Source organism: Musca autumnalis, unplaced genomic scaffold (genome assembly GCF_047663935.1).
Source record: "Musca autumnalis isolate F117 unplaced genomic scaffold, ASM4766393v1 scaffold_2, whole genome shotgun sequence".
NCBI lineage: Eukaryota > Metazoa > Arthropoda > Insecta > Diptera > Muscidae > Musca > Musca autumnalis.
Genome location: NW_027411755.1, coordinates 176,010,100 through 176,037,341, shown reverse-complemented (window position 1 = coordinate 176,037,341; position 27,242 = coordinate 176,010,100). Strand labels below are relative to the sequence as shown.

Below are 27,242 nucleotides of genomic sequence, written 5' to 3'. Positions count from 1 at the left end.
TTCAAAATCCACAACAAATTTATTTACAAAAACAATAACAAAATACTTATCTACAACAACTATTCTAATCCCCTTTCATCTGTCGGACCAAAGACCACTGATGCCTTGGCCACTGAACGTCTTCTTGAGTTCTTTAATAAATCTGTATCTTTGATAGAATCTCTTTTTTGATCTCGATGTGACAAAGGTGGTTCATAAAAATCCATATAACTTTCAGTGGCCACACGCCTAATAGAGGGTGGTGTCTGGGGTCGGGTCAATTCATTTGCTTCGTGTATTTTGAGATGAGTAAACACAGGTATATATGAGGCTGTTATATCCAAATCGATACGTTGTTCGACAGCATTTCGACCCGGCAATTGAAAATGTTTGCCCAAAATTGGTGCACGCAATGGTTGACCATATAGACGTAAAACTCCATCCTCTTCATTATCATCATCATACACGTTATTAGTAGTCTTAGTTGCCTGATTATTGTCGCCTTCATTTGTTTTTGCCTTAGGATAGGTCGTGGACATTGGAAAGGTATCCAATTGTTGTCCGGTAATTACCTGAAAATAAATATTCCTCAAATTGTGGTTTTAATCAACGAAAATCCCTACCCACCTTCATGGTTGTTGAGCTGGCCACCTTTTGTATATCGGGTGGCATGCGGAATTTCTCATATTTTTCTTCAACCGCCTCAAATGGTGACAATTTCATCCAGGGCAGTGGAGAGCCCAGTGTTCCCAAGTAACGTCCTCCCAATGACCATAAGCGGCAGGAACAATCGTGACTACCACTGAAACGAAATGAGAAATGCTTTTTTAACTCTTCACACCTCCGTTTCTTTATTCCATGTCATATTTACGTTATTAAAATTTTCGTTTGATTTATATAGGCCAATGAATTGATAGCCTTTAAATGCCCTTTGTGGGAACTAACCAGCAACGGCTCCGTCTGATGACGTACTGCTCTTTTGGATCGCGTTAGAAATCTGTCATTTCGCAAAAATATAAACTGTAACCGCAACAATGGCATGTTAACTTTCACTTTATCCTTTTCCGGTATGCTGTGGGAGAAACAAAACGTAAGTCAACAGGTCGGGTGATAGCATGCAGGGCGGGCAGGACAGACAACCAGCCACCCACATAAACAATGACAATTCATAAAGATGTCATTAAATTTGCCAGTCATGTTTCCGTTTTGCTAGACATGTAAACAAATTGGCCCACAAACAAATTTGGTATTCATAATAATCTGGTTTCCTGCAGAAGTTACTGTGTGCGAGTTACACAAGGCTGCGAAATTTTAAAAGTTACACTTGTGAGGGGATTTAGATTACGATGGATAGCAAGAAAGGTTCGAGATGGGATTTAGGGGGGAAAATCCAAGATTTATATTGGTCCATTTTGGTGGCAATAGTACAACCAACCCGCGATGACACCTAGGTTAGCTCTAAGAATATTTTTTGTAAGATCTTTCAGACCAGAGGGCACGGTTTCGAGGCATAATTTTTTCGTCAAGTCATGGACAATTCGAGGCAGAATTCTTTCATTTACCCCATGTTTTTGTAACTTATTTTTGTTCGTTCGTCTATATTCGTAATAATTTAGGCATCCATAGCTCAGCCCCCAGAAGACATGCATACCTAATTTTTCGTATTCCCGTTCCATATATCGTTAAGAATTCCTCATTGAAAAATCAGCGCTCTACATTTGCTCTAAAGCGAGTAAATCAATATACAAAATTTGACAATTCGTGTGAGAAAAATACAAATTTTTACAAAATCAGGGGGTAAGACGTGGACTATCCCAGGCAGAATTTGCTTATCGAGTCAGAATTCTTTCTTTAGCCCGTGGGATATTCGATGCAGAATTCCATCTTCAAGCGTAGACAAGTCGGGCAGAATTCTTTCTTCAAGCTATCCTTGAAAAATTCTTTGTTCATGGCGCGGACTCTATAAGGCAAAATTCTCTGTTCAAGCCGCGGATTATTCTATGCGGGATTCTTTCTTAAACCCGAGGGGAGTATCCAAGACAGAAATTTTCTTGAAGCCGTGGACTATTCCAAGAAGAATGCTTTCTTAAAGCCGTGGTTCATTCGTACCAGAATTCTTTCTTTAAACAGAACCAGAATTCAGAATCAAGCCCGAAACAAAATTCTTTCTTCAAGCCATGCACTATTCGAGGTAAAATGAATTCTTCAAACCGTGGTATATTCGAAGCAGCATTCTTTGTTCAAGCCGTGGACTATTCGAGGCAGAATTCTTTGTTCAAGCCGTGGACTATTCGAGACAGAATTCTTTCTTGAAGTGGTGGACTATTCGATGCGGAATTCTTTCTTTAAACCGTAGACAATCAACGACGGAAGTATTTCTTCAAGCCATGGCCTATTTGTGGCAGAATTTCTTCCTCAATCCGTGGGCTATTCGAGAGAGAAATTTTCTTAAAGCCGTGGACTATTCGAAGAAGAATTCTTTCTTAAAGTCGTGGTTCATTCGTACCAGAATTCTTTCTTTAAGCAGAACCAGAATTCAGAATCAAGCCCGAAATAAAATTCTTTCTTCAAAGCCGTGGACTATTCGAGGCAGAATTCATTCTTTAAACCGTAGACAATCAACGACAGAAGTATTTCTTCAAGCCGTGACCAATTCGTAGCAGAATTTCTATCTCAATCCGTGGACTATTCGAGGCGGAATTCTTGATCTGAGCCGACGACCATTCGAAGCTAAATTCTTTGAAGCCGGAGGCAGAATTCTTTCCTCAAACCGAAGCAGAATTATTTCTTTAAGCAGTGGACCATTCACAGCAGAACTCTTTCTTCAAGCCGTGAACGATTTGATGCAGAATTCTCTCTTCAATCCGTGAACGATTCGAGGCAGAATTCTTTCTTCAAGCCGTGGATTATTCAAGGCAGAATTATACGTGGACTATTCGATTCGGAATTCGTTCTTCAACCCGTGGACTATTTGAGCCGAATTCTTTCTTTAAGACATGAGTTCAAAATTGTTTCCTCAAACCATTGATTATTCGACGCAGAATGCTTTCTTAAAGTCGTGGAATATTCCAGGCGGAATTCTTTATTCAAGCCGTGGACTGTTTCATTCAGAATTCATTATTTAAGCCTTGAACTATTCGAGGCAGAATTCTTTCTTCAAACCACGAAGCTGCAAAATCGTCTTTCCCAGTCGTGGAATATTCGCGCCAGACTTCTTTCTTTAAGCCATGGACTAGCCGAGACTGAATTCATTCTTCAAGCCCAAGCAGAATTTTTTCTTTGAGTGTGACCCATTTAAAGCTTAATCCTTTCTTCAAACTGTGGACTATTCGAGGCAAAAAATGGACTGTTCGAGGCAGACCTTTTTTAAAACTGTGAATATTCGAAGTAGAATTCTATCTTGAAGCAATGTTCTATTCGCGCCATGGACTATTCGGAGCAGAATTCGTTTTTCAAGCCGAAGCAGAACTCTTTCCTAAAGCCGTGCACTATTTAAGGCAGTATTTTTTCTTCAAACCGTGAACTATTCAAAGCAGAATTCTTTCTTCAATCCAGGAAGGGTTCAAGGCAGAATTCTTTATTCAAGCTGTGGACTATGCGAAGCACAAATCTTTCTACCATCCGTGGACTATTTGAGGCAGAATTTTCCCTCTTCAAGCCGTGAACTATTCGAGCCAGAATTTTGTCCCCAAGCCGTGGACTATTCGAGGCAGAATTCTTTCTTGATGTGGTAGACTATTCGTGGCGGAATTCCTTCTTTAAGCCGTAGACTGTTCGAGGCAGAATTCATTCTTTAAACGTGAACGATTTGATGCAGAATTCTTTCTTCAATCCGCGGACTATTCGAGCCTGAATTCTTTTTTCAAGCCGTGGATTATTCAAGGCAGAATTATACGTGGACTATTCGATTCGGAATTCGTTCTTCAACCCGTGAACTATTCGAGTAGAATTCTTTCTTTAAACCAAGAGTTCAAAATTTTTTCCTCATACCATTGATTATTCGACGCAGAATGCTTTCTTCAAGCCGTGGACTGTTTGATTCAGAAGTCATTCTTTAGGCATTGAACTATTCGAGGCAGAACTCTTTCTTCAAACCACGAACTATCAGCTGCAAAATCGTCTTTCCCAGTCGTGGAATATTCGCGCCAGACTTCTTTCTTTAAGCCATGGACTAGCCGAGACTGAATTCATTCTTCAAGCCCAAGCAGAATTTTTTCTTTGAGTGTGACCCATTTAAAGCTTAATCCTTTCTTCAAACTGTGGACATCAAGGCATGGACTATACAAGACAGAATTTTTTCTTTAAACCGTGGACTATTCACAGCATAATTCTTTCTTGAAGCCAGGCAGGGTTCAAGGCTGAATTCTTCATTCAAGCTGTGGTGTATGCGAAGCACAAATCTTTTTACAAGCCGTGGTCTATTTGAGGCAGAATTTTTCCTCTTCAAGTCGTGAACTATTCGAGCCAGAATTCTGTCTCCAAGCCGTGGACTGTTCGAGGCAGAATTCTTTCTTCAAACTGTGGATTATTCGAGGCAAATTTCTCTCTTCAAGCCGTGGACTAATCGAGCCAAATTCTTTCGTCAAGTGGTGGAGTACTTGAGTTAGATATTTTTTTTTTTTTTTGAAGTCACGGGCTATTCTCTCTTCAAACCGCTAAGATAATTTCTGAAGACCTCCAACTATTTTGAGAGTGAAGTAACATTGAAGCATAGTGTTCTGTTGCGAATAATATATAAAAGGGTGGTGTAATAAGCATGGTAAATCAGAAGCCTGCAAACTGTATGTGAACAGGTTAACCTATTAAAAATACATTTACGACGGATTTTGCACCGTCCAGTATGTCAAACTCATGTTCTATAATTATTCCACTATTTTATTTATTTAATTTTTTATTTATTTGCTTTGCAATTGAATGGCCAATTCTATTGCCATTTTAAAGATAATTACAAAGAATTCAGCTGAATATCATAGCTACTCGAAAATATAATTATGTAACTACATCTATTTTAATAAATTTAAAAAGAAATATAAATAATTTTAAAGAATTAATTCAAATTTTCAAATTTGTATGAAATAACTGGCACTATATTATTTCATAGCTACTCGGCTATATTTGCCTATTCATATTAAAAAAGTATTTATAATAATTTTTGATTAATTTTAATAATATAGTTTTTGTTTGAAACAACTAGCATTACATTATTTCATAGCTATTCATTTTATATTTTATTATCTATTCGAAGAGTGGCTACCATACAATTTTTAAATGGGAATATATTCAGCACCTTAACTGAAAATTTGTCTTCCTCTTAAAAGACCTCCCCCTCGTAAGAAAACGAAATTAAGTCAAAAATTTTTCTTATGGAAATTTTTGAATTTTGTCAAAGTTCTACCAGCCAATCTCCCACCCAACAAAGAAGCCAGTCAGTCATAACTGTCATGCAAACATAATTTTAATAAGTTTCTTCTTTATTTGCGGAATTTCATATTAGTTTTGTGTTATCATTTGTCTTCATATTCCGTGACAGGAAAATCCTCCCACCAACAAAACTAATACAGATAAATTGTTCGTACATTTTAGTTGTTAGCAAAAGAAACTTTAGACAATAGTTCTGTTCCTCTTGCCCCCTACAAAAATGATAATGAAATTGCGTCAATACTGGGAACACTACTATTTAGTAGAGTTGGGTAATCTAGTTCCATGTACTTATTCTAAGACGTATGAGTAACATCATAAAATGTAACGTGTGATATTAAGTATACGCAATTTGTTCAAAGAAAAAATGTGGGCCATTGGAACTGCGAAGTGAACTAGACAGTTCCATATAGTTCCTTTGGCACAACTCTACTATTTAGCTATATTACAGCAATAAAGAATATTTTTTCAGAATAATTTTCAATACTTATCTCTTTTTTAAGAATGTTCCCTAAGGTATGTTCATACCGACGGTCGTTCGCTCTCTATTCGTAGTTCGACACCCAATTACAATTTAATTACTTAATTTTCTACACAAAATTTTGAGAACGAACAACGATTTGTATACATTGTTCAATTTAAATAAAACGCATTTTACACCTGCACTTAAAACAGGGGTTTTGGGAGTTTACGTCATTTGTTGTAGTCAGTTAAAATTTGCTAAAACACTGTGTTTTCGTATCTAATTGGATGATTTTAGTTTCGGTAGTTTATACCCACATATTGGGTAAATACATACCTTGATATTTACCCGTTTGTACCCAATATACCCATTTTAATGGGTATTTTCCATTTGGGTATTTACCCATTTCCCATCTCTACTGATTGAGATACTACAAGGTTAATTTCAATATTGAGAGGATCAATTAAGCGCTGAGGTTTTGCAATATACTATCTAATGATCAGGAATCCAAGCGGTTATGCGTACTTTGATGGTGTCCTGTAACAAGTCACAATCAAACCCGAACTATTGTCTCACCCTCTGCTCTGGATTCTGGTTATAAATTAAATTCTTGTGTGTTTCGACCAGCCGATAAGTGGCAAATTTATACCAACCGTATCTGACCCTATGCAAGCTGCTCTGATAGAACTGGCAAGCTGGTCCTATAACAATGGTCTTGGAATCAACCAATAGAAGACAGAACTTGTAATATTCACCAGAAAATGCAAAATTCCGGATTTGCAGCCTCCAGTTTTGGACGAAGTTGAATTGGCACTTTCTCCGGAAGCAAAATACGTCCGTACTATACTGGACCACCTTTTGACATGGAAAAGGATTACCAGTAGGATACGAGCGGGTATATAAATGACTGCTGCAAAAGGTCTATTGGAAAAAGTTGGGGACCGAGACCACAAGTCATACAATGGCTGGATGTAACCATTTTCTTTTTAAACCAAACGTACGGGGGATCTGTTTGGGAATAAAGCATTACTGTCCAAATTATCAAGTGTGCAAAGCGCTGCGTCAATTCTGATCACTGGAACAATCAAAAGCCTGAACGTAATCCTGGATCTCCAACCTCTGGACATGCAGATCCAGATCATCACGCCCCTCATATTTCACACATGTGAAGGTTTTAAACTTAATTGATAGCCACCTCTTTCAAGTTTGACTAAAACAAAAACATTGTTCCACAACATCCCATACCGGACAAGGGAGACTTCTCTCATATCAATGAGTGCACCCCGTTTCATATTTAGCTCAATGATATGGGACCTACTGTTTATCGCCCAGTCCGAACGGCGTGTCTTAAGACACCACTTATAGAGAAGTTTTTCAAGGCTGAAATACTCAGGAAATGTCGCCAACATTACTGAGGGGTATTTTGCCACCGTTGAAAAATGTTTGATGTTGCTTGGCCGGGGAATCGAAGCCCCGACCTTCTGTGTGCAAGGCGGGCGAGTTACATATGCAAACACCTACCCACCTGATAAATTCGAAGAATTTATTAAAGAAATTAACAGACAGTAACCTAATTACCATTTCCGGCATTAAATATTTTCTCATAGCAAAATTCCAGGTTACTTCAATAATCAAAAACAATTCTAAATAATTAAAATCACCAAATAAACAATTCGAAGAAATCAGCTCATAACATTTTCTTACTTTATTAAAACTAGTATTTAGCTATGTAAGCATTTTTGGTTAACAATGTAAAGCTATATTATAATTTTTAAATAAAGAAGAAGTCAGTCTTAATTGAGCCATGACTTCGATCAGAATAAAATTCGTTTAAATCTTTTTTAAAAACCTTTCGGTTAACGGTCACTACGTATTTGGCGCAGTCGGTAGGATCCTTTAAAAAACTAAAGGATTCAGTGAAACGTACCTCGTTACCGTAAAAATATAAATATCGTTCAGTGAAAAGGACAATAAAATCTTGTGAAGTGAATTTTTAAAATATGTCATTTGATTACACCACAAATAAAGAGTGAAGTGTACAAACATATAAAAAAGACACCACAGATAAAAATCATAACAGAACCTAATTTTTGTGCAGTGAATTTTTATAAAAGAAAAAAGACACCACAAAATAGAATTCTAACTGAACGTAAATTTTTGTGCAGTGAATTTTTACAAAAGAAAAAAGACACCACAAAATAAAATCTTAAAAGAAAATAATTTTTGTGCCGTGAATTTTATAAAAGAAAAAGACACCACAAAATAATTTCTTCAAAAATAAAACTTTGCGTAGTGAATTTTTATACAAGAAAAAAGACACCGCAAAATAAATCAATTAATAAAATTTTGTGTAGTGAATTTTTAACAAAAACAAAAAGACACCACAAAATAACAGCAAACTTAAACTGAAACGATCAAATTACCAACAATTCAGAGACAACGAAGACAAAGAATTTTTGATAGAAGCAGAATGGCTGAGTTACAGGCTCAACAACAACAAAATGCAGCTATGGTAGAAGAGCTTGCTAGGCGGGAGCAGCAGCTCGAGGCTATGCGTCAGGCATACTTGGAATTAAAAAATAAAGCAGACAACACAGAAAGAGAAACCTTGAGGAAAACAATATGCAATCTACCAACTTTCACAGGAACTGGAGAAGTGTCCATCAACTCTTTCTTTAGCAGCATAGAGTATCTTTTATCAACAATCACTAATGAAGAAACCAGGAAGGAAGCCGTAAGGACAATATTCTACAGAACTATCCAGGGGCAAGCAAAAAACACCATCATAAATATACCTGAACCAGATAATTGGCAATTGATCAAGGAAACACTGAAACTCCGATACAGACCCGACGTGGAGCCGCACCAACTTTATAGAAGAGTAAGCAACATGAAAGTTAACACGGTGAGTGAACTTATGATTGAAGTACAAGACATTAAATATAAGACGGACGAGTTAACTGTATACTATAATGACGATCACTACATCGACCTAAGTAACATGGACAGTATACTAGTAAACACAATAAAGGAAATGACACAAGGAGTTCTTTTAGATAAAATTTACGATGAGGGAATTTTAAATAACATTTTAAAAACTATGAGCAGTAGAAGATTTGAGAATAGCTGTATTAGACCAGAGTACAGGAAATCTAAGAAAGAAAACAGATGGAACAATAAAAATTCGGACAAAACGAATGAAAACTACAAGAATAAGAACTATGATCCTAAAAATAAAAATGAAGATAAAAATAATAACTCCGGACAGTATAGACAAAATAATAATTACAGGGAAAATAATTATAACAACTACGGTGGAAATAATAGAAATAATTATAACCACAATAATTCGGTTCAAAGATCACAGACAGGAAACCCTAGACAGAATTCGGGCCAATATCGCCAGAATCAGTTTAGGCAAGGTCAGATCGAACCTATGGAAATTGATAATCTTGAATCAAATATGAGCAACCTCCAATTGGCAGGACACCCTACTCCTCAAATTAGCCAAAATCGCTTAATTTCGGATAGGCAAAGCCAGGAAGAAACTCAAATGAATTATGAAAGACGGGAAGAAGTAAACAATTGTATTTTTTTTATGAATCCGCCTCGGATTGGTTACCCAAAATAAAAATAGTAATTCAAGGTAAGAATTACAAAGCGTTAATAGATACAGGAGCAAGTTTTAGTTTAATTAACAGCGAAATAAAGGATTTTCCAAAAATAAAATTAGAAAAACCCATTCTTTTTAGTACCATTACGACCGAAGATTCAATAAAATATGAAGTGTGCACAGAAGCACCAGAAGAATTTAATTTACCAAATAATGCAAGAGTGAGATGGAAATCAGCACCACTCACAGGAAGAAAATACGATTTTATAATTGGTATGGACATTTTAAAATTTTTAAACGGAAAAATAAATATAGACGAAGGAAAAATAATTCTAAATAAAAAGGAAACTAAACTACTAGAAAATAATTACGATTTTAACAAAATTTATACATTAGAAACAACAGATTTGAATTTAGATAGATTAAAACTAGACCATTTAAATGAAGAAGAATTTAGAGAAATAACAACACTATTGAAGAGATTTAAAAATTTGTTATATAAAGAAGGAGACCAATTAACAAATACTACGGAAATTCAACATGAAATAAAAACTACAACTCAACAACAAATTAATTCGAAATTGTATAGATATCCGCCTCAACACGAAATGGAGGTAAGGAGACAAATTAAGGAAATGGAAGAACAAGGAATTATACAAAAAAGTTATTCCAGATATTCAAGTCCATTAATAGTAGTTCCGAAAAAAATGGATAATTCAGGAGAGAGAAAATTCAGAATTGTAATAGACTATAGAAAACTAAATGATATAACCATTGATGATAAATATCCCCTACCGAATATAGATTCAATACTAGATAAGCTAGGAAGAGCTCAATATTTCACAACGTTAGATTTGGCAAAAGGTTATCATCAAATTTTAGTAAAGAAAGAAGATCGGGAAAAAACTGCATTTGTTACACCTCACGGACTATATGAGTTCATAAGAATGCCGTTTGGATTAAAGAATGCACCGGCGACTTTCCAACGCCTAATAAATGAAATTTTGAGAGATTTTATTAATAAAACATGTGTAGTGTATCTTGATGATATACTCATTTTTAGTACGACATTACAGGAACATATTAAAGCAATCAAAGATATATTCAAGGTCCTAGAAAGTAAAAATTTAAAAATTCAAATAGACAAATGCAACTTTATGAGGAAAGAAACAGAATTTTTAGGTCACATCCTAACAAAAGACGGTATGAAACCGAACCCTAATAAAATCAAAGTTATTGAAAATTTAGTATTGCCGAAAACAGAAAAGCAAATTAAAAGTTTCTTAGGATTAACGGGCTATTATCGAAAATTCGTGAAAGATTATGCGAAAATAGCACAGCCAATAACCAAATATTTAAAGAAAGGAGTAAAGATTAATCTAAAGGATCCAACATATATAGAAGCTTTCGAAAAATTGAAAATACTAATTAGTAGTCATCCAATATTACGTTACCCAGATTTTGAGAAACCATTTACTGTTACAACAGACGCATCTAATTATGCGATAGGAGCTGTATTATCTCAAGAAGGACACCCAGTGTGTTACGCTTCAAGAACTTTAAATAATCATGAAAAAAATTATTCAGCTACAGATAAAGAACTTCTAGCAATTGTATGGAGTGTTAATTACTTTAGACCGTATGTTTATGGCAGAAGATTTAAAATCTTAACTGACCATCAGCCAATTAAATTTCTCCATTCAAAATACAAAGGCAAGGACATGTCACCTAGACACCAAAGATGGTTATTAAAACTAGGGGAATATCAATTTGATATCGAATATTTAAAAGGCAAAGAAAACAAAGTAGCCGATTTCCTAAGTAGAATACAAAATAGTGAGGACACTATTTTAGAAGACAGGGATGGTAAGGATACTGAAAATTTAAATTTTTTAGTTAACAATGTAGAAGATGAAACAATGGCTACAGTACACTCTGCAGAAGAAAACTTATGCGATCATTTTTTAATCAAAGAAGAGATAGTTAATAAATATAAAACTCAAATTATTTTGACAAATAATAAAATAGAGGAACTAAAAACATTACACGGAAAAAGAATCATATTTATTGCAGAAAGTGATTTTGACGATATGGGAAATATATTTAAAAAATATATAACAAAAGGAAAGGTTGGAATTTATTCGGAAATATCTGATCACAACTATAATAAAGTACAGAACAAACTTATTGAAATGTATTCTAATGACAAACAGATAGAATTTGTTAAATGCACAATGAGAGCTCAAGACATAGAAACCGAAGTTGAAGCTGTTAAGCAAATTTCATTATATCACGTAAAAGAAAGTATTCATTCAGGGATATTAGAAACATATAACCAAATTAGGAATAAAATATACTATCCGAAATTAATGGAATTAATCCAAATGATAATTAATCAGTGTGAAATTTGCCAGGAAGTAAAGTATGATAGGAGACCAATCAAACCAAAATTCTATATCACAGAAACACCGACAAGGAAAAATGAAATCATACACATAGATACCTATGTCATGAAAGGACATCATTTCTTAACAGTTATTGACAAATTTTCAAAATTCGGAGCAGCGTATTCTTTAAATGATAGAAATCAGATTACAATTATGGAACAATTGGAAGAGCACTTTACAAAAATAGGAGTACCTAGTAAAATAATAGCAGACAATGAATTCAAAACTACTAGAATAAAGGAATTTTTAAACAATGAAAACATCGAACTTCATCTAACAAAACCTAATAGTCATACAGGCAATTCAGATATCGAAAGATTTCACAACACCATAGGAGAGAAATTTAGAATTTTATATAAGTTAGAAAAAAGTTTGTCAGTCAAACAATTAATACAGAAAGCTATTAGAAACTATAATGACAGATTCCACTCAACAATAAAATGTACACCAAACGAAGTACATAATAATAAAGTAGATCTTGAAGTAGTAAAAAATAACATAGAAACGACAAAACACAAAATCATTCACAAGTTAAACAAAAAGAGAGAAAATTATGAGGAAACAAGATCAGAAGGATTTATTAAAAATTATAAAGCTGTTAGGCATAAGGAGCAGCCAAAGTTTAGGAAAAGCAAACTACAAAACATTCATCCAAGTAACATTAAAAAACCTCTAAAATTTACAGATACTATTGATGACAATAATGATGACAACGTGCATATGGATAGCACAGAGTGAAACCGCATTGACTTTAACAGAATTGGTAGACCAAAAAGGATTTATCGACTTACAAATAAGAGACCAGGATATAGTTATGGACAGTGACATAATTTTACACATAGTGGACACTAAGGAAATAGAAAACATTATTGATGAAATGACAGATGATGTTATACTCATGAATGCAAGCAACAAAAATATGCTACAAACGGAATTACTAGAAACAAGAAATAAATTAATGACATTAGTTCCAATAAAAAGACAAAAGCGAGGACTTATAAACGCAGTAGGAACTTTATCAAAGTGGACATTTGGAACCATGGACGATTATGACAGACAGAACATACAAAAACACTTATTACAAACTGAGAAAACATTAAACGAACAAATACATATTAACAATCATTTTAATTTAGCGATAGAACAAATAAAAAATATTGTTAAAAATGATAAAAAAGAAATGGAAAGAAATTTAAATGTAATAAATAAATTTGAAAATCAAGAATACCAACAACATATGTATTTACAACAAATGACAAAAATTCAACTGTTAAAAAGTAAAATAGAACAACTACAAGACAATGTAATTTCAGCTAAATACGGAATATTCCATCCGAACATTTTAACAAACAATGAAATACACAAGTATAATATTGATTTCAACAAGCTTAAATATTTACAACAAGGAATAACAACCTTTAATGATACTTATTTAATAATAGGAATAAAAATTCCAAAAGAGTTTATACAAGTTAAAATAAGAACAATTGTACCATTACCAAATAATGAACAGAAAGAAATAGAAGCACCAATAGAAGAATTGTTCACATACAAAAATAAAACCATGAGATTTGAAGAAAATAAACATTTTAGACAATTAAAACCCAGCAATCATTGTATAATAACAAAAAATTGTAAATTAGTAACAAGTAAAGAATTGGAAATTATATCATTAAATGAAAAAATAATATTGGTTAAAAATGCCTTCAATTTATTTGTAAACAATACATGTAATAAAAATAACACAATTCTAAATGGAAATAACTTGATTCAGTTTTACAATTGTTCAATAAAAATTAATGATTATTATTTTTCTAATCTAATTGAAAAAGTTGATGAAAATATTATGAGCATACAATATGATGATATATATAATTTTACAAACAAGCTAACATTTGAGCAAATATATGATGAAAATAGAGACAACATTCAAAATATTTCGAACTTGAAAATTCACAATAAAATTATATATGGATGTAATATTTTCATCATATTTACAGTCATATTAATAATTTGTTTTTGGAGAACAAAATTCAGTCATATCAAAATAAATTTGAATAATCGAATTCAGGAGAATTCTGATCTAAAGGGGAGGGTAGTTACATATGCAAACACCTACCCACCTGATAAATTCGAAGAATTTATTAAAGAAATTAACAGACAGTAACCTAATTACCATTTCCGGCATTAAATATTTTCTCATAGCAAAATTCCAGGTTACTTCAATAATCAAAAACAATTCTAAATAATTAAAATCACCAAATAAACAATTCGAAGAAATCAGCTCATAACATTTTCTTACTTTATTAAAACTAGTATTTAGCTATGTAAGCATTTTTGGTTAACAATGTAAAGCTATATTATAATTTTTAAATAAAGAAGAAGTCAGTCTTAATTGAGCCATGACTTCGATCAGAATAAAATTCGTTTAAATCTTTTTTAAAAACCTTTCGGTTAACGGTCACTACGTATTTGGCGTGCATACCATTGCACCACTGTGGCACCCATTCAAGTTTGACTATTCAAGTTTGACTAATTATCCGTAATTTAATTCTACAACCTGAACTGGTTGCGTTCATAAGGAATCAGGAGACAGGTTAGTGGTCCCAAACAACATGCCGGGCATGTCGGGCCCTATACGAATTTGGGCGGCCGGATCGTCCAAATCTTAACTGGGCTAAAACCACTCGTGTTTGCCTTGGCAGCTGTCGTTCTTCTGCTACGATGGATGGGTCCCCAAGTTCGACATTCACACTGTATCTTCCTACTGCCTGCGCGACTGCATCAGGGTCAATGCCATCCAAGTCTGCCTGAGAGGATCGTTGGTCTAGAGGTTCCCGTTTATCACTTTGGAACTCTATCTCCCTCTAAATCATGAAGATATGTCCTGACGTGCCTGGGTGGAGGAAGCCTGTTCACTAAATCTTGACATGGATTCTCACTACGATAACACCCAATCAGGTACTGCATCGACAATATGCTGTTGTGTTGATGCACCGGTAAACCATCGCATCATGAACATGGTCCACTGGTGTGATAAAGAGGCACACTGTTGGAGAGTTTGAAATTTCAGAAAGGTAGATGTTAAACACTTCCGGAGATATCACCCCACCTTGGTGCTTGGACATAATTGTTCCTGAATTCCAAGTACGACTGACGTGAACACATATTATTGATTGTCAAACGTTTAAAATTTGGCCAGAGGGTAGTATGCTCGATGTCCTCAAACAGACAGCATCAAAAGCTTTTGATAACTCCAGCTCCGTCATCACTGTTGTATCACACGGCTTGCTCTAGTTGACTAGTTTGTGTTGCGGTACAGCGCTGAAATAACTTACACCTCTTCGGATCAATCAGCGTAACGTCGCCAAACGTGACTGTGGTAATATCTTCATTCTTTCCCGGGTTCGAGAGTGATTTAACCGTTGCATTAACTTATCCCGGCTCCAATGTTGCAAATCTTCAGATGATATAGCCACTTGTTCCGCTTATGTTCACCTACTAACCTGTTAACTTCCAATGTCAGCTCGCTGACTCGGGGTTCACTGGGGTTGGCTCATCACGTTCATTTGCTAATCCCGTCGCCTTTGCTGGAAAATTTGTTCTCACTTCGAGTATTCGACCAGCAGATATATAGCGAGCGGCTGTAGCCATAGATCTCTGAAGCGGTGATTATTGACATCTCAGAAACTAGGCCAATTAGTTTTCTCATGATTGATGAAAATGCAGCGTAAAGAAAAGGTAAAATCGAATGCCACAACTCGCGACGAGCATTAAAGTCCCCCGAGACCAGACGGTTATGACCTTCCAAAAGCGGGCTAATGTTGGGCTTACAACCTGGAGTACAGATGATAAGTTTTGTGATGATCTATGAGAAAAACTTCCGATCTTCTACGAGAAGGTCTTCTGATCTTCTATGATCTTCCAATAGTCTATGAGAAGATCCTCCAATTTTCTTTGAAAAATTCTTCCATCCTCCGATCTTCAATGTGGAAATTTTCCGATTTTTATGAGAAGATCTGCCAAGAGTTTATGAGAAGATATAGTCTATTAGAAGGTCCTCCGATCTTCAATGAGATGACCTTCCGATCTCCTATAAGAAGATTTTCCGATTTTCTATAAGCAGATATTCCGATATTCCATGAGAAGATCTTCCAATATTCTATGAGAAAATTCGCCGATCTTCAATGAGAAGATCTTCCAATCTTCTATGAAAAGTTCTTTCGATCTTCTATTAAAAGTTCTTCCGATCTTTTATGAGCAGGTCTTCGATCTTCTATGAGAAGATTTTTCGATCTCCTATGAGAAGACCTTTCGATCTCCTATGAGAAGACTTTCCCACCTTCAATGAGAAGATCTACCGATCTTCTATGAGAAAATCATCCGATCATCCATCAGAAGATCTTTTGATCCACATCCAAGTTCATCAGTAGCAAACTCTATGTGTTGGATCTCGTTGTTCGCTTTGTCATGGAAGATGAGCTCCATGGCTCGACTAAATCACTAAGCATCGAGTACTTCTTTGTTGACCTCCTAAAAATCAATATGCCAGTCTGTAGTAAGCAATGTAGCGCCAGTGTGGTATGCAAATGTTAATGCTATGCAGTGGAAGAGGAATGCATCCACACAGCACCAGTGGACCATCTTTGTGAGGAAGGGATGATTTTACGAGAGCATCATCTGTCGATGGATCCCATTTGCAGCTTATAAAGATAACTACTGAAGTTCCTGGGAAAAGGAAGCTTGTCTACAAGATTGTGGCAGGTATGCTCATTGCGATAACACCCAGGCACATTCTTGTAGACAGGTTTTCCCTACGGAGGCATGACATAAGAAGTCTTCATGATCTAGGTAGATACAAATGGGAACCTCTAGATCAATGAACTTATCAGGCAGGATTAAATAGCATTCCCACTGATGCTATAGCACAGGCTGTTCGAATATATAGCGGGAATTCCGTGCTCAGAGCCCATTCAACACAAATGAAGAACTCCAGCTGCCAAGGCAAACACCGTTGGTTTTAGCTCATTTAAGATTCAGGCGGTGCAGCAGATATCCAACAAATGTCCTGCATGTGGATTGGAACGGTACGACACGCTGCATTTGTTTAGCTGTCCAGCTAACCCCACTCACGTATGTCCCGATACTTTACCGAAGTAGCCGGTTACAGAATTTTTGAATCTGGATACAGAATAACCTGAACCACATGACTGAAAACCATACCAGAATGAACATATATATCTGCGTTGCTACAACTACAACAACAACGTAAGAAATATTGCCAACTCTTATTGTTTTCATGCCTTAACGACACGCACAACGGACCCATTCTGACTGAGTTATTAAAGTTTTAAACTCACCCAAAATTCTCGATATACCAAATTTTGATATAACCAAAAGCGGTACCATTAAACAAAAACCGATTCTTACGATCTGTGGCCATGGCCAAAACACAATCTCCGGTTTTATGTATGGCATTGAATTGATCCAAATATCCGCCATGATGATGGTGGGAATAGATTTGTATAACACCCGTTTCCAGAGAAACAAAAACGCTGCCTAAAAGAGTTAAAAAAACAACATTAACCCTACGAAATTTAATAATGCACCCTCTCCCTTACCATGTTCCTTGGTCATGGGTCGAGTTTGCAAAAATAGCACCGCCTGTACAGACATGGGTAGTGTTTCACTGCGATCGCTTTGCTGCTCAAAATAAACGGCTTCTCCCTCATCGGCCTCTCTTAAACGTTTTCCCTTAAAACGTTCCCTTTTCGTTTGTTTCCTTTCAATTTCGCGTATACGATCCGATATTGACTTGCGTACATAACGTGATATGCTAACGTGGTATGATTGTCGACGTTGCTCACTTGCTCGACGTTTCTCCTCCTCAGCATCATCATCTTCTTGGTCTTTACGACGATATTTTAACTCTATAAATTTCTCAGGTGTGGCAACATTATAACGACGATATGGTTGGCCTGTTTCCAATTTCCAAAAAATTAACTCTCCCGAATAAGTGGCAGTTATGACACCCTCCCCCAACTTAACATCAGCACAGGTAATATCATCGGTGTGGAACATGGGCCATTTCTTGGCATCACCATATTCTCGGCCCTCAACATCATTGAATTCGGTTACTTGCATATCCCAGCCAACAGCCAGAATTCTAAAAGCAACAAACAACAAAAATAGAAACAATAACACTTCTCCTGCCCTTCACTTACCTCTCCACCACCCATAGCACAGCGGTAACCTCATGCTCCGCCTTGATACTCATGTTCCTGATACACACAGCATTATTATAATTCCAAATTTTCAACGAACCATCCCTGGCCCCCGTCAGTAGAAATTGTTCCAGCGGATCAAAGCATGCTGCCGTTATTTCAATATCAATATTTTCACCATACATCTGCTTCGTATGACAATTTTTCATAATAATTTTCCGTCGTCCCGTCCATGGATCCCAAACAATGATATAACTATCGAGGCCACATGTTACCACATTACGGAAGAGGCGATTATATAAAACCACAGAGACTGGAGCAGCATGGGTATTGCCATCGGTAAGATCTACCCGCACCCGAGGGTTACATTTCACAGCAACAAGTTTTCTCCCACCCACCAGCAATACCCGCATATGGGCGTGGTAATAATACGCCAAATCAGTTTCGCCAGGTATTAGGCGTACCAAATCGCCATAGGTTTGTAGTAATACATGCTCGGTTAAATCCCACACCTTGATGATTTTCTGATAATCAACGCTATGGGAAAAGAGGTTGAATTGTGTTATAAGCTACAAGGTGCAAACATGAGTTCGCATAATGTACCTGTAAACTTTTTTTTCATCCGGTTGTACAAACACCATAACAATGCCTCCATTGTGCCCGGTTAATATACCTGAAGGTTCACTTGGTATATATACATCCCAAATCCGAACAAAAGTATCAGGTCCTCCAGTTACAACGATGTTATTTTTCTCATCCACAAAGAATGTTGTAACGCCCTAAAAAAATTAAGAACAAATTGAAATTTGTCCAAACGTCAAGAGAGTGCCGCCCAAATCTACACTTTTGTTCTGATTTTCTATGAAAATATCATCTGACTTGCATAGAAAGGATCATCTGATCTTCTATGAGAGAGTAAGTAAGGAGTTCTTCATGAGATGAGATGATCTTTCTCGAATAGATCTACAGTTCTTTTATGAGAAGATCATTTGATCTTCCAAAAGAAAATCATCTGAACTTCTATGTTAAAATCATTTGATCTACTATGAGATTATCTGATCGTCCGTTAGAAGATCATCCGACCTTCAATGAGAAGATCATCTAATCATTTGATCCTATCTTCTATGAGAAAATCATCCGATCTTCCAATAGAATATCATCTGATCGTTTGATCTTATCTTCTATGAGAAGATCTTCCGATCTTCCATGAGAAGGTCTTCCGATCTTCTATGAGAAAATCTACCGATCTTCTATGACGAGATCTTCCGATCTGCTATGAGAAGATTTTCCAATCTTCTATAAGATGACCTTCCGATCTTCTATGAGAAAATGTTCTAAAAGAAGATCTTCTATTTGAAGTTCTTCAGATCTTCAATGAAAAGATCTTCCATCATCCTCTATGAGAAAATCTTCTAAAGAAGATCTTCTATGAGAAGTTCTTCCGATCTTCAATGAGAAGTTCATCTGATCTTCTATGAGAAGATCTACCGATCTTCTATGAGAAGATCTACCGATCTTCTATGAGAAGATCTACCGATCTTCTATAAGATGATCTTCTATGAGAAAATCTTCTATGAGAAGTTCTTCCGATCTTCGATGAGAAGATCATCCTATTTTCGATGAGAAAATCTTCCGACTTTCTAAGAGCAGATCTTCCAATAGCCTATGAGAAGATCCTCTAATTTTCTATGAGAAAATCTTACGATCTTCTATGAAAAGATCTTCCATCCTCCGATCTTCAATATCATCCCATCTTCGTTGAGAAGATCCTCCGATCATTTATGAGAAAATATTGTATATGAGAATGTTCTCCGATCTTCTTTGAGAAGATCTTCCGATGTTCCATGAGAAGATCTTCCGCTTTTCTATGAGATCTTCCAATCTTTAATGAGAGGGACTTCCGATGTCCTGTAAGCAGAATAGACCTTCTATGGGAAGATCTTCCGATCTTCTATGAGAAGGTCTTCCGATCTTCTATGAGAAGGTGTACCGATCTTCTATGAGAAGGTCATCCGATTTTCCATGAGAAGGCCTTCCTATCTTCTATGAGAAGGTCTTCCGATCTTCTATGAGAATATCTACCGATCTTCTATGAGAAGATCTACCGATCTTCTATGGGAAGGTCTACCGATATTCTATGAGAAGGTCTTCCGATCTTCCATGAGAAGATCTACCGATCTTCCATGAGAAGGTCTTCCGATCTTCTATGAGAAGGTCTTCCGATCTTCTATGAGAAGATCTTCCGATCTTCTATGAGAAGGTCTTCCGATCTTCTATGAGAAGATCTTCCGATGTTCCATGAGAAGATCTTCTATGAGAAGTTCTTCCGATCTTCCATGAGAAGTTCATCTGATCTTCGATGAGAAGATCATCCTATTTTCGATGAGAAAATCTTCCGACTTTCAAAGAGCAGATCTTCCAATAGCCTATGAGAAGATCCTCAAATTTTCTATGAGAAAATCTTACGATCTTCTATGAAAAGATCTTCCATCCTCCGATCTTCAATATCTTCCCATCTTCGTTGAGAAGATCCTCCGATCATTTATGAGAAAATATTGTCTATGAGAATGTTCTCCGATCTTCTTTGAGAAGATCTTCCGATGTTCCATGAGAAGATCTTCCGCTCTTCTATGAGATCTTCCAATTTTTAATGAGAGGGACTTCCGATGTCCTGTAAGAAAAATAGACCTTCTATGGGAAGATCTTCCGATCTTCCATGAGAAGATCTACCAATCTTCTATGGGAAGGTCTACCGATCTTCTATGGGAAGGTCTACCGATATTCTATGAGAAGATCTACCGATCTTCTATGAGAAGATCTACCGATCTTCTATGAGAAGATCTACCGATCTTCTATGAGAAGATCTACCGATCTTCTATGAGAAGATCTTCCAATCTGCTATGAGAAAACCTTCCGATCTGCTATGAGAAGATCTTTCGATCTTCTAAGGGAAGATCTTCCGATCTTCTATGAGAAGGTCTTCCGATCTTCCATGAGAAGATCTTCCGATCTTCTATGAGAATATCTACCGATCTTCTATGAGAAGATCTGTCGATCTTCTATGAGAATATCTACTGATCTTCTATGAGAAGATCTACCGATCTTCTATGAGAAGATCTTCCGATCTGCTATGAGAAAATCTTCCAATCTTCTATAAGATGATCTTCCGATCTTCTATGTGAAAATCTTCTAAAAGAAGATCTTCTATTTGAAGTTCTTCAGATCTTCAATGAAAAGATCTTCCATAATCCTCTATGAGAAAATCTTCTAAAGAAGATCTTCTATGAGAAGTTCTTCCGATCTTCAATGAGAAGTTCATCTGATCTTCTATGAGAAGATCTACCGATCTTCTATGAGAAGATCTACCGATCTTCTATGAGAAGATCCACCGATCTTCTATGGGAAGGTCTACCGATATTCTATGAGAAGATCTACCGACCTTCTATGAGAAGATCTTCCAATCTGCTATGAGAAGACCTTCCGATCTGCTATGGGAAGATCTTTCGATCTTCCATGAGAAGATCTTCCGATCTTCTATGAGAATATCTACCGATCTTCTATGAGAAGGTCTGCCGATCTTCTATGAGAATATCTACTGATCTTCGATCTACCGATCTTCTATGAGAAGATCTTCCAATCTTCTATAATATGATCTTCCGATTTTCTATGAGAAAATCTTCTAAAAGAAGATCTTCTATTTGAAGTGGTAGCCCTCCTCTTGGCGGTCTGGCCATCTACACAGACGGTTCGAAGATGGAGGATGGCACAGGTGCCAGGGTCTTCTGCGAAAACCCACAAATTAAGCAATCCTTCAAACTCAACGATAACTGCAGCGTCTTTCAGGCAGAGATTTTTGCAATTAGGAAAGCAGCGGAGATGGTCAAAGAACTTGGGAGTATCCTTAAAGGACCGGTGACTATTTTTGTCGATAGTCAAGCGGTCCTTAAGGCTCTCAAGTCATGGACCATAAACTCAAAAGCTATCATCGACTGCAAAAACGCTCTGCTTGAAGTACGCGACTTTGTTGGTCTTTGCTGGGTTCCAGGACACTGTGATATAAAGGGAAACGAAGAGGCGGATGAACTAGCACGGGGTGGCTCTCAGTCGACTGACTTACCAGTTGAGTCATCTATCAGACCACCAAAGTGCTACTACATCCGGAAACTTCGCGTTTACTTCCTTGAGAAGGCGGGGCAAAGATGGCAAATGGAAACTGGCTGTAAGGTATCCAAGGCAATCTGGTCCAGCTATTCTCAGCATAGAACCAACTCTCTTTTCTCACTAAATAAGTTAGGGATAAAGACCACTGTAGGTCTCATTACCGGTCACAACATGGTCAGGTCCCTAACTTCTAGATGGGACAACAGTAGTGTAGACTACTGTAGGCTATGTCAAGATCCAGAAGAAACAGAGACGGTCGAACATCTACTATGTAGGTGTCCCTCGTTACTCACGAAGAGACATCGATTCTTCGGTAGATATGAGATAAATACTCTGACTTTCTTCTCCGACATAGACCCCATCTACTTGTACCAATTTGCCAAAAATCTCACATGGCTGGCAAACAAAACTAATTAATCACTGTTTTTCTTTCTCCTTCACACAGAGGGATAGAAATCAGCAAATCAACTCTGAATAACACCCTCAGCGGCAACACACCCACATCACATCCACTACATCAACATCTTTGCCACAATCACAGCAGCCGCGCATCCATATCCATTACTCATCGCACCCACCACACCAAACCACTCTACATCAACAAACCTGCAATAGACCAACTACCGTATATTACTTCAGAATAGACCAGTCACCACTTTCAACACCCATCTTATAAATCAGCATCCATCATCATCACATCCAACCCACCAAAACCACTCTACATCAACAAATCTGATGCTTACCAATCACCTCTTCATTTTTATTATAAACCGTCGCCTGGTGACTATCATCATCGCAACCTCAACAACAATACATGAATTATCTCTACAATATACCAACCACCGCACATCACTGCAGTATAAACCAGTCACCACACACAACAACTTGATTATAAACTTACATCCATCATCATAACCTCAGCAACAACCTATAAACTAACATCCATCATCACAGCATCACCTACACACTCAACTTCACAACAAATCCGCAATAGTCCAGCATCTATCATCATCAGATATAGCCCAACCACAACACACAGTTTCTTTAAGGATGATCACAATGGACCTCAAAGTCTCCTAGTGAAGTAGCTGCCAACAACGGTAGCTGCGCGTCCTAAAACCAAACCAAACCAATTTGAAGTTCTTCAGATCTTCAATGAAAAGATCTTCCATCTTCCTCTATGAGAAAATCTTCTAAAGAAGATCTTCTATGAGAAGTTCTTCTGATCTTCAATGAGAAGTTCATCTGATCTTCTATGAGAAGATCTACTGATCTTCTATGAGAAGATCTACTGATCTTCTATGAGAAGATCTACCGATCTTCTATGAGAATATCTTCCAATCTTCTATAAGATGATCTTCCGATTTTCTATGAGAAAATCTTCTAAAAGAAGATCTTCTATTTGAAGTTCTTCAGATCTTCAATGAAAAGATCTTCCATCATCCTCTATGAGAAAATCTTCTAAAGAAGATCTTATGAGAAGTTCTTCCGATCTTCAATGAGAAGTTCATCTGATCTTCGATAAGAAGATCATCCGATCTTCGATGAGAAAATCTTCCGACTTTCTAAGAGCAGATCTTCCAATAGCTTATGAGAAGATCCTCTAATTTTCTATGAGAAAATCCCACGATCTTCTATGAAAAGATCTTCCATCCTCCGATCTTCAATATCTTCCCATCTTCGTTGAGAAGATCCTCCGATCATTTATGAGAAAATATTGTCTATGAGAATGTTCTCCGATCTTCTTTGAGAAGATCTTCCGATGTTCCATGAGAAGATCTTCCGATCTTCTATGAGATCTTCCAATTTTTAATGAGAAGATCTGCCGATCTTCTATCAGAAGAACTTCCGATGTCCTATAAGAAGAATAGATCTTCTATGAGAAGATCTTCCGATCTTCTATGAGAAGATTTTCGAATCTACTATGAAAAGATCTTTCAATCTTCTATTAGAAGATCATCCCATCTTCAATGAGAGATGTTCTCTGAGAAGACTTTCCAATAGTCTATGAGAATATCCTCCGACTTTCTATGAGAAGATCTTCTACTAGTTTATGAGAAGATCCTTAAATTTTCTATGATAAAGTCCTCCGATCTTATATAAGAAGATCTTTCGATCTCCTACGAAAGATCTTCCGATATTTTATTAGAAGATATTCCGATCTTCTTTGAGAGTATCCTCCGATCTCCTACGAGAAGTAGTATATGAGAAGGTCCTCCGATCTTATATGAACAAATCTTCATTTCTCCTATGAAAAGATCTATGAGAAGGTCAATTGATCTTCTATGAGAGGAATTTCTGTTGTCCTATAAGAAGATCTTCTATATGAAGATCTTCCGACCTTCGGTGAGAATACAGGCGAATACATTCCGATTTTCTGTTAGATGATCTTCTATAAGAAGATCTACTGTTCTTCTATAAAAAGTCTTCTGATCTTTTATAAGCAGATCTTCTGATCTTGTATAAAAAGATCTTCCGATCTCCTATGAGGAAATCTTCCGATCTTTTATGAGAAAACCTTTTGATCCTCTATGATGGTATTCAATGAGAAATCTTCTATTACAAGACCATCCGATCTTATGTAAGATCTTCTGATTTTCTATAATAAGATCTTCCGATGTTCTGTGAGAATACCTCCGATCTTCTATAAGAAAGTCTTCTGATCTTCTACAAGAAGATCTACTGATCTTCTATAAGAAGATTATATGGTCTTCCACAAGAAGGCCTTCTGATCTTCTAGAAGAAGAACTTCTATAGGAAGATCTTCTGATCTTCTATAGGAAGATCTTTTGATCTCATATGAGGAAACCTTCCGATCGCTTATGATGAGATTTTCAATTAAGACCTTCCGATATTCTATAAGAAGACCTTCTGATCTTCTGGAAGAACATTTTATGATCTTCTCTAAGAAGATATTCCGATCTTCTGTGAGAAGGCCTTCCGATCTTCTATGAGAAGATCTTCTGAGTTGTTATAAGAGGAACTTCCGATCTTCTATAAGAAAATCTAAGGGAAAATTTTGTTCGCGTATCGGAGATTAGTGCCTGTCCATAGCAAAAAGTCTTAAATCCCGGTAGATCCAAAGATAGTCTCACTGATCCAAAGATAGTTTCACTAAAAACCGCAAGATCTTCTATGAGAAGGTCTTCAATAGTCTCTAAGAAGATTCTCCGATCTTCAATAAGCAGATCCTCTGTTCTTCTATTATAAGATATTTTAATCCTCTATGAAAAGATTTTCTGATATACAATACGTTCTTCTACGATCTGATCATCAATGTGAAGATATTCCAATCTTCAATGCGAAGATTTTCTGATATTCTATGATAAGATCTTCCGATTTACAATGAGAAAATCTTCCGATCTTTTATGAGAAAATCTTCATACCTTCTATGAGAAAATCTTCCATGTGAAGATCTTCTGATCTTCTATGGGAAGACCTTTTTATGTTGTTTGAGAAGATAAATATTTAGATTAAAAAACCTACCAGCGGTATACGAAAAATAGTTCTCTCATCACCATTCGCCACTATTAGGCCAGGACAACGACCACGATACTTCTTTGTATTGCGATATTCAGCCGCTGAGAAGAGGGAATTCAAGCGATAAGAATAGAATGTCTGCTGGATAAGTTCGCTGTGAATGTTGACATATTCATGTACAATAAACTGAGGAAGTTTTCCCTAAAAAGAAAAAATAATACATTTTAAGTATTCTCCTCCTTCTCCAATTCCTCACATTTTACCTTAAGTATATCAGACCAAAACACTTCAACTAATGCCGCACCTGGTTTCGATTGAAATGGTCCTCTCAAATGTGGATTAAATTCCAAGATGCGAACATTACCACCATAATCTCCCAAAACTAGGCGAGAATTAGTTCGACCATTCGGGAAGAAGCTGTAAGACATACAGCACACGGCATAAGGCATGCTGCGCACCACAATGCGCAGAGTAAATGTAGAAGCCACGGTCTCGTGGAAACGCAACTCACGCTCCGTCGAAGAGGTACAAACAATGCTAACATCAGAGAGGGCTTGAACGGCTAAGATCCATGTGGACATTTTTAGGTGGACTAGAAATGAAAAAGGGATCCATAAAATGTTTGTTGGGTGTATTCACCATGCTTTACTTACTGCTCTCAGACATGCCACTACGCAGTGGCTCCAAATGTGGTGACCAAAAACGTATCTGCCCTTCCTTACTACCAGTTATCCAAAGCCCAGTATTGTCGGGTGTATCATTTACCGCCAAACTTGCCAATTTACGTTTCATTTCCTCAGCTTCTTCATCCAACTCTTCGTCATCATCGTCATCGCCTGCTCCACCACTGACATTCCCCACCTCCTCATTGAATTTCTCCTCCTCAGCTTCGTTTAGTAAAAAATCCGAACAAATTTTTAATAAACTTATACAACAAACTGCCGATTTATGTTCGGACTTGCGAACAGTGGGTGGCACTGAAATGGGCAATGTCAAGGCTTCTTTTTGGCCCGCAGGATCATCATCTTGAAATCCGAATATCAAATACGAAACAAATTCATTCCAATCACATTTAAAATCACGATTTTGATTAATTTTCAAAAATAATCGCTGATATTCCAAGTCGTTAAAGGTTATATCGAGATTTTCCAATTCTTCACGCAATTCCCCATAGCTTAGCTTACGCTTTGCCACAAAACGTTCATGTAATTGCTCGATTTCTTGAGGTTTTAACCATTCGTGGAGGCGTTCTGGCCGCTCTATAATGTCTTGCGAACATGCGGATGAAATCGATTGATATTCAATCAATGGATGATCTTGATCGGGCAAGAAATCGAATGAGTCCATGACGTTGAAGCAGAAGAAAGTTAAAAACAATACAAAAAATATTATGAAATCAGAGTTTCAACTTCTTTCCAGTTTTGTTTCTACACTGAACATGGCACAATTGTGACACC

The 27,242-nt window shown here is 36.6% G+C and overlaps 1 protein-coding gene across 1 annotated transcript; it reads right to left on the bottom strand.

The window, feature by feature from the left end:
* LOC141394888 (WD repeat-containing protein on Y chromosome) lies at positions 1 to 27,242 on the bottom strand. The gene is made up of 10 exons (XM_073970019.1): positions 26,439 to 27,242; positions 26,049 to 26,377; positions 25,792 to 25,986; positions 18,748 to 18,923; positions 18,145 to 18,681; positions 17,542 to 18,086; positions 17,281 to 17,479; positions 851 to 1,051; positions 607 to 781; positions 1 to 551 (listed from the first exon to the last, which is right to left on the bottom strand). Exons 1-10 carry the CDS (start codon positions 27,130 to 27,132, stop codon positions 60 to 62), a joined length of 3,543 nt encoding a protein of 1,180 aa, XP_073826120.1. The 5' UTR covers positions 27,133 to 27,242; the 3' UTR covers positions 1 to 59.